This window comes from Salmo salar, chromosome ssa11 (assembly GCF_905237065.1).
Source record: "Salmo salar chromosome ssa11, Ssal_v3.1, whole genome shotgun sequence".
Classification (NCBI taxonomy): domain Eukaryota; kingdom Metazoa; phylum Chordata; class Actinopteri; order Salmoniformes; family Salmonidae; genus Salmo; species Salmo salar.
In genome coordinates, this window is record NC_059452.1 from 92135936 (window position 1) to 92145181 (window position 9246).

At 40.0% G+C, this 9246-nt stretch overlaps 2 protein-coding genes across 3 annotated transcripts; both read right to left on the reverse strand.

The window, feature by feature from the left end:
- Positions 1–1990: 1990 nt before the first annotated feature.
- selenow1 (selenoprotein W, 1) lies at positions 1991–3561 on the reverse strand. Of its 2 annotated transcripts, none has more exons than XM_014128960.2 (6): positions 3352–3561; positions 3076–3100; positions 2907–2960; positions 2703–2777; positions 2501–2597; positions 1991–2268 (listed from the first exon to the last, which is right to left on the reverse strand). In XM_014128960.2, exons 1-5 carry the CDS (start codon positions 3507–3509, stop codon positions 2520–2522), a joined length of 390 nt encoding a protein of 129 aa, XP_013984435.1. In that variant the 5' UTR covers positions 3510–3561; the 3' UTR covers positions 1991–2268; positions 2501–2519. The 2 variants fall into 2 exon arrangements, with proteins under 2 accessions (XP_013984435.1, XP_013984436.1); XM_014128961.2 differs by having other exon boundaries at positions 2485–2597.
- Positions 3562–3880: 319 nt separating this feature from the next.
- ehd2a (EH-domain containing 2a) lies at positions 3881–9217 on the reverse strand. Its single transcript, XM_014128959.2, has 6 exons — positions 8094–9217; positions 7782–7958; positions 7390–7487; positions 6432–6844; positions 6107–6271; positions 3881–5682 (listed from the first exon to the last, which is right to left on the reverse strand). The coding sequence occupies exons 1-6, from the start codon at positions 8315–8317 to the stop codon at positions 5143–5145; spliced, it is 1617 nt and encodes a 538-aa protein (XP_013984434.1). The 5' UTR covers positions 8318–9217; the 3' UTR covers positions 3881–5142.
- Between the last annotated feature and the right edge of the window lie 29 nt (positions 9218–9246).

The window sequence follows — 9246 nt, forward strand, 5'->3', positions numbered from 1 at the left end:
GCCACCTTTTTGGCTAAACGGCTTATCAAATTCATAGACAGGGCTATAGATGGACTGACCATCCATGAAATCAAAATGATAGTTTTAATAATGTTTTGAAGCTATTGTGTTTTTTAGAATGACATTGTTTACAATGGATAAAAACAAGCTTATGTTTTGGGTTCTGATGGAGTGTGACAGACAGTTTAACTAAGCTCATGAGGCTTAGTTTTATTTTTCAAGAATCATTATATAGAATTAATTTAAAAGTCAGAAAATGTATGTCGCATTCGCATATTGCCACTTTAATGAAGTGGATCCCAAACGTTTTAAGTTACTGTACCACCAATTGAATTTTGCTCTGCCCGGAGTACCCACTCATGTGCATTTTACCAGTAAGCCTATGGTCTCATGAGTCTTCAAGTACTCAAGTCCTAGTATCCCTGGTTGGGAACCACTGCTTTAATGCATCAAATGCATAGGTTGTTCTACCTTAATTGGAGGCGGTTACCAGGGAGGAAGAGGCGAAGCGAAGGGGTACATTCCGTCAAAATCTGTCCACGTGGGAATACAGTGATTCTGCTTATCGGTCAAGCTGAGCGACTCCCATTGTTAGGGCGGAGACAAGACCATCTCATCACTATACAGTATCTCTGCTGTTGAGAATGAACCAGATGGCAATCCTTCACATAGGGACACTTACATCTGCAAAATGCTAATTTCTGCCTTTTACCAGCTTCACTCTGAAGGTGTAGTGATATACCATTTTGAAAACAGATAACTGATTTTGGTATCCTGAACTAAGATTCAGAATGACTAATGAAAACCTAACTTTTATTGAGGGGTTGGATCTAGAATATTACATCATAGGACCTTGAAGAATCACATTTATAATAAAATATCACAGAAGTTTCTGTTGATGGAACGACATGTGAAAATGAGAATGTGTTTGGACATGTGCCATCTTGGTAGGGATAATTATACACTGAGTGTACAAAACATTAAGGACACCTGCTCTTTCCAGGACAAAGACTAACCAGGTGAATTCAGATGAAAGCTATGATCCCTTATTGATGTCACTTGTTAAATCCATTTCAAATCAGTATAGATGAAGGGGAGGAGACATGTAAAAAAAAAAAAAAAAAAAGATTTAAGACATGAGACATGGATTGTGTGTGTGTGTTACCATTCTGAGGGTGAATGGGGAAGACAAAAGATTGAAGTGCCTTTGAAAGGGGTATGGTAGTAGGTGCCAGGCACACCGGTTTGTCAAGAACTGCAACGGTGCCCGATTTTTTCCCCACACTCAACAGCTTCCCGTGTGTATCAAGAATGGTCCAAAACCCAAAGGACACTCAGCCAACTTACCACAACTGCGGGAAGCATTGGAGTCAATATTAGGAAGGTGTCCTTAATGTTTTGTACACTTAGTACACTTTTCCTCTAACAAGTGCACAACCTACTGGTATCTACCATACCCAGGCAAGGGGATCATTTTTCACATGCCTACAGGCTGCCTGTATCAGATATCACAGCTGACAAATATTTCAGTTTCAACTTTCATTATGCATTAAACATGATCTAGTTTAAGCGAAGATACATGTAACACCAATCTTGAATGTAGATTAAAACAACTAAGGTTTATAGAAATGTGTATAAAACCCCAAATGAATGTGTAACACTAAATGGCTAACAGTCTTGTTTTTACACTAAATAGATGCTGTTTAAGATGAAAATGTATCCTATTTATCTGTCATGGAAAAGACAGTGCAGCTCTATAACTTTCCTTGAAGCATGTCTACCAAGGGTGTCACTGTCACTCACTAGTCTACTGGACATTGCAATACGCATTTGTATTCTGTCAAGGAGTTGCATCTTCCTTTCCTTGTTTAATCAAAAGGTCAGGCCTTTTTAAAATACAGACAAACTAAGAGAAGAAGCTGACATATAAACAAAAGATAAGTTAAGAACTTGCATTTCATAATCGCATCAACATTTGGGAAGATACATACAATGTTAAATGTTTTAATGCTTGGCCATGCCTAACAGGTACAAATAATGAAAATGTAAGAAGCTCAATTGAGATGTTATGTTTCAATTACAAATACAGTATATTCTCCCTTTATCACCCACCATCTTACAAAAGCAGTGCCACTGTAGGAGTTGAAGCAATCTGCAGGGCACCTCCCTGGCAGAGCAGGTTGCATCAAGCAGCACCCATGTCTTTGACAATTGGAGCACCACCATCATTATTATGCAATGTCAAGGAGATGACAAACAGAGATCAGACTGTGGAAAGAGAAAACATTTAAATTAAGAAAATGTACACTGAAATGGATGTATGCTGCTACCAGTAACAGTGTACAAGAAAGAAGCCAAAGTAATAATTAAAAAAATTACATTGTGTAACAATCGTGGAAACCATGTGTTAGATGCATTTATTTTGTAATATTCCACTCCAGCCACTACCATGAGCCCATCCTCCCCAATTAAGATGCCACAAACCTCCTGTGGTTCATACCTCCATAATCAGCACTATCTTATTTCCCCAACACCTTATCAATGGCATCAACCAATGTTGCCATTTTCTGCTCGTTGTCCACAAAGCCTGACCCTTCCTGTAGAAAGCAAATGTTTGTATTTTAAAAAAATATTTCATTAATCATACTGTGCACACATGTTTTGTTGGGTGAAGAAACAAGTTCCACTGTTTGATACTGTACCTTCTTTGAGTGGACCAACTTGCCATTCACCTCCACCTCAAACCACCCAGAGGTTGAAGGTGTGCTTTCACCAGTCTGGTGAGTGAGTGATCGATAGAAAGGATGTGAGACAGAAAGAGGGGTGTCAGTATAGTAACTTGAAACAAATATCTGGTAACATCCATCTGCAATTTTCTACTCTTTAGGCTACTTAAAATGACTCACAATCTCAAGATCACCTGGGAATTCATCCTCAAGCTGTGTCTTGAGTCTGGTGAACTAAAAATTAAGGCATAAATATCACTCAGATGTAGAAAGAATGATTAAATCAAAAGATACAATTTGATTAAAAATGTACTAACATGTTTTATTTACACATTTAATGGACACGTACCTTGGGCCCGTACCCTCATCCACCGCTAGGCATGAGAAACAGAGGATTAGCAACACTGTGTCACTTCACTGTGCCATCTATATGCAACTTTATAAGCAAATAGTTACAGCAACTCATTTTCAGAGAACCAATCATTTGGGGTGAGGGCCTACGATTGCTCCTACCTAACAATCAATCTAGCAGTTCGCAAAAGCAACCAAGCGGTAATGTTATCTAAATAAACCATTGCGTGGAGGATAAACTGTACCGTCAGCAGTAGTAAAAATAGCAACCTACCAGTAGGTGATATGAACTTTGACTCCCATATCGCAAGTCGCAGCAGCCCTTCTCTGAGAGAGGTAGTGGTTGCAAAAAGGTTGTCGGTGTAAGGCTATTTCCTTGATATTTGACGTTATGAAACAAATAAGGCGGAGCGACCCACGAATCATCTTCATGAGGTCCCCGTTCACACAGGAGAGAACACATCTTTACCAAGGAGGAGAGATGTGTTTTTTGCTTTACCAAAATACTTCACATGAAAACAAGTATGGCAAGAATAAGTGCATGTTCTAGTCTTGATTATTTTTATGCATGTACATAACGTTTTCATACATAGATTTATTTACATAAGTAAATATATAAAACAGTCAATTTTGTCCACCCCTAAAAGCTTGCATCAAATGGTTTGGTTGGGAAATTCGACCTCCCAACTACGTCATCGTTGCATTCACGTGACAACTACACTTTAGAGAACGAAGCCCTTTTAGCCTGGATACTGCCTTATGTGCACATCTTCTGCCCCCACAAAACACTTCTTCAACAAAGATATTGTTAAAAACAAGTCTTTATTCTTCCCTAAGTGATTTGAAATAACCATTATATTTTTTGCTTGATTTATTTGATAAAGGGAATATACTCTCTTATAGAATGTTCTTAAAAACATATAACTTCTCAATACATTAAATAATTTAATTCTACATGCAAAGCAATACCTTCAGGTTTTAATCAATTAATTAAATATAATTTGTGTTTTGTAGAACATGTCAAGATAGAGGCACAATTTATGTTGTATGGTTGCCCCCAGCTGGATAAGAAATGTATTAAGGGGACTTTTACATTCCAAGAACAAGATCTCTCTCGGGGAAATTCTTCTGGAATGTAGACATATTACTGAAATTTAATGGTAGAAAGCTTGGTTGCTCCCTCACAAATGTTGTATATCAAATGAAGTAAAACAAATTTACTTTAAAATATTGCACAAACTATACCATTGTAATAACTTTTAATAGCATGTTTTGGGATTTAAAAAAAAGGGGAAACTACTACACAGGTTTTATAAGTGTGACTCTGTAAAGTTATTTTGGAGCGAGTTAAGTAATTGCATGTGTTCTCTCATTAATAAGACCCATGTATTTACAATGAAAGATGTAATATATTATTAAAATGAAAACAAGCTACTGAATTAGTTGTTCATTTCTTAATTCTCTTGTCAATTTTACATACACAAAAACAAATATTTGAAATCTGTCCCCAAATGTAATAAAATCTCTAGAATTAGTCAACGACAAAACAATGTATTCTTACAACTCTATCATAGTTTTATACAATTGTAACCCCTGACCTTTTTCTGATTATTTTATTTGAGATACTTGCATTTCTGTGAAATTGTTGTCACTGGCAATTCACTTGTAGTGATTTGTATTTCTTAAAATACAATACAAATATACATATAATCAAAACAAGATATCAAGAAATGACAGAACGAGTCCAATTCACAATCCAGCGATCTATTGGAGTGAACCAGTGTCAGGATCCACAATATAAATGCGTAGTGTTTGTAGACAGTACATCATTTGGAAGGAAAATCCTGCCAGGATTGTGGTTTCTCAGGGAAAATCAGTGGGTGGCCTGACATGACCAAGTTGTTGGAAATCTATCCTGTCCAGTCATCTTTTCTAGGAACAAATGTTTTGTTTAATTATTTATCTTCATTCAAAAGGGTTGTTGTTTTTGACTGCATTATTTGATGTTCTCTAGTTTTGCTTTGCCCAGCCAATCATAGGCTCCTGTTCAACCTGCCAGACTAAGCTAAACAGCTAATCCTTTATGCAAACGTTTCAAAGGTGGCACCAGGTGGGCAGGCAGCTCTCCTGGGAGACCATGGCCCTCCAGCTTGGCCTCAATGAGGTGGATGGCTAGGGCAAACTCCTCATCATCCAGCATGCCATCACAGTCCACATCAGACAGCCTCCAGATATGGCCAAGTACCGAGTTTGGCAGGTGGGTGCTGACCATCCACTCCTTGGCCTTAGTACCGCTCAGTTTGCCCTCATTTGGACAGAGATTGTAGAATATCTCATCATATTTTTGTTTATCTTTTGTCACCACCCACTCATCATTCTGTATTTCCCTGCTTTCTCCACTCTTTGTAACTTGCTCAAAGAGAGACCTGCCAGTTTGCAAGAAGGTTCCATCCGGAATCCCTGGCGGGGAAGCCTTCTTCAGGTCCTGTTGATGTAGTAAAGGCATCAGCTTTGCAATGTCATTGGACAGTAACTTGTCCAAGGAAGCCATTAGGCTGGGCTTGAGTGTCTTGAACTTTGTGAAATCTTGACCCATTAGCCGTGCCTGAGAACAGAAAAAAGCAGGAAAGTCATACGAGCATGATTTTGAGTAAGTGATAATCAACTGGTCTGATTATCTAGAGGTTGTACTGATCTTGACAGCTTTCTGTTTCCTGTAATAAACACATCAGCAATAACCATTATGAGTAGGGCCCTGTGTTTTGTGCAATCATGTGACATGACTGGATTTTAACCTTTATTTGAAGCCTTTTCATTAAATTCTTCCCTTTTGGTACAGCGCCATCGTCAGACAATTGCTTACATTTTTTGTGTAATTCTTATTTCTGGATGGCTTAAAATACAGGATAAAATCTTACTATGTCACATTATGACTGCACAAAACATAGGACTCTAATTATGAGTTCTTGGTAAATGGAATAGGTAATCCAACCAAATATGCATGCAACAAAATTGGGAGGGTAGCAGACCTGCATCTTGGCACAGTCAGGGAAGTCACCAGCTGGCACTCGCTGTTGCTGTTGAATCTTGGAGAAGATGAGAGGAAGCTCATAGATCAGGTTCTGCTTTTTGCTCTCCTTGCAGAAAACTGTGGGCATCTCCTGCTTGAGATGGCTAATGATATGTGCATGGGCCTAGAGTGAAGAGGACAAAGATGGGAAGCACTTAACCTTGGTTTCAAAAGAGTCCATCATTTTTATAGATTCATGCCTGTGCAAATGCTCTCAAAGTATACACTTATGTTCATTCATAAACAATTATATCAAATGAATATAGACAATAAACGTGCCTCACCCTAACTAGGCGTGCCCTCTTAACTAGGTCATTAAGTTTCCGTACGGCAGCATTTCGAGGCAGGTTCCGGATATCTGCCAAAAGATCCAGTTCCTCAAGCTCCAGCAGTTGACAGTGGTCAGACAACAGACGTGGCTGTGACCAGAGGGAGACGATGTAAACCCGGAGTATTTCAGGGGTTTGAAACACCTTCCCCAGTGACCACATGAGAGCACCATACACTCGCATCAACTGTTGAGAGTCGACCCGGTCTGCTTTATTCAGTACCACACGCAGCTTGTCTTCATAGCCACACAGAGCCCCAAAGGCACGCGTGAGCTCATCAGAGAACTCCAGTTTATGTGCATCAAACAGAAGGATGATGTGGTCCACACGTTCTGCAAACCAGCGCAGCACTGCTGGGAAATCATAGCCTAAATTAAGAAACAGCACAGAAGTTGTATGAAATCATTAAAAGTAGAACACTGAAATTGAATAACTCAGTGAATTAGGTCAACATGCATAATCCCAGTGGACCTAAAATATTTCATTTGATTGAGTGGCTGTTAGCAGCTCCACCCATGGATTAATATCTCCACAGAGTAAAAATAATCTGCACAGTCCTCCCATCCCATACAACACATACAATAATTTGACATCATACATTCTGCTTCAAATCAAGACCCACCCTCTCTCTGAGGACCGAGGGTGTCTCAGGGAGAGTTGGGATATCCCCCAAAAACATTTCCAATTCACAAGTGTATTAAACACACTTGTACAAATATAAGCACCCTCCAAATTATTATTATTGTTTTTTAATCAACACCCGTCTTACAAGTCAAACTTCCAGCAGGATAAGGTGTATGCAGAATACATGGACTACTGAAACATTTTTCAATTCAAACAATTGATTTGAGATATATATTAGGACAGTAGGACTTCTCCACCCCCCATTCAATTTATCTTTCTTGCATCTGACCTCGACTCATTCTCCTCTTAGCCGAAGATAAGATGCCTGGTGTGTCAATAATGCTGATACTCTCCAGGACCTGATTTGGCAGCAGGGCACACTGGAACCTAGGGGAAAGAGTTAACAAGAATTTGACTGTCTGCATCAAACTTTGCATGTTTTTCAAACATCACCGAAGATGCAGTATGTGTTGAAATTGAAATTCTAAATAACATTTCCAAGCTTCTCCTCTTTGGTAGCACTAAAGTTAATGCAGCTCACTTTTTCATTTCTCATGTCCCCCCTTTCCCTATTCTCAGTTTTCCATCCACTCCTTGATTTGTTTTATTTCCTGTCCCTGCACCTCAATTAAAACATTTATTTTGCCAACAGCCACTAACTTTGCCCTGATGTGCTCTTACCTGTTCAGGAAGGTATTTCCAAAAGAGTTGAGGTGGCGAAAGGGCTTTTTGGGGTCTACTGACAGAGCATTGCCTGGGATCAGTTCTTCCAGCTCCCCATGCATGATGGCAGTGAAGCTGTCTGTGGTGGGCTCAGGACCAACACGGCTACCTGGAAAGTCTTGCTCAAGGAGGTATCTTTATCACACACACACACAAAGAGATAAGCAATATACATACATACACCATATAAAGAAAGACATTTGTATGGCAAATACTGCATCTGTGCCATAGGCCCGTGAGCCCTTACGATTGAATAAATAACTTAGTCACCTGATAAAGGTAGTCTTCCCTGTCGAGTATTGACCCATCACCAGCACCATTGGTTTGTTGTCAAAATCGGCATCCTCAAAGCTGGGAGAGTGAAAGTGTTGGAAGCCATATTGCTTCTCTATGGGAAGCAGCCTCTTATAGTAAAGATACTTGAGCTCTTTTGTGACTGCGTTGACATCCTCCAGCGTTTCAGCATTTCTGTCCTTCAGCCCCCCACTAGACATGATGGTGGAGTAATATAGAACAAATAAAAGGTCCTTGAAGTGTTGGTGAGCCTCTTATTCTGCTGTAGAAGAATGTGAAAAGTAGTGATTGCAAAGAATGAGCTGGAAATTGTGAATAGAACACAGTGGTCTGAGCTGCCTGAGCCTATGCTGCCTCGGGGACATGCTCAGAGGGTGGAGATGGGTGTTGACCACAGCTGTTCAAGTGCACCGAACACAGACATGTCAATTGGGATTGGGTGGAGGAGTGAAACAATGCCATTTTTTACTGAGAAGGCGAATAAGAAAAGCTCGGACATAAGAAAAGAAAAAGTTCTAAGGCACTGAATCGCAGTGTTGCGGCATCACTACAGCCTGGGGTTCGATCCCAGGCTGTGTCATTACCGTCTGTGACCGGGAGTCCCATAGGGTGGCGCACAATTGGCCCAGTATCGTCCGGGTTAGGCCGGGGGGACTTTACTTGGCTCATCGCGCTCTAGCGACTCCTTATGGTGGGCTGGGCGCCTGCAAGCTGACACCGGGTGTCAGTTGAACGGTGTTTCCTCCAGCACATTGGTGCGGCTGGCTTCTGGGTTAAGCGAGTGGGTGTTAAGAGCGCAGTTTGGCGGGTCATGTTTCAGAGGACGCATGACTCGACCTTCCCCTCTCCCTCTATTGGATAATAATAATTTAAAGAAATTGGCAGCCATTGTGCCAAACCAGAAGATTAATAGGAAAGCAAGTATGCCTATGCAATTCATCAGCCAGTCAGGCCAGTTAGTTTGGCAGACTGGTTTCATAGACTATGTGTAACATAGAAAACATAAATCCGGGACTCAAATTACACTGAACAAAAATATAAAACGCAACATGAATTTAAAAGAGTTACAGTTCATATAAGGAAATCAGTCTATTGAAATAAATAAATTAGGCCCTAATCTATGGATTTC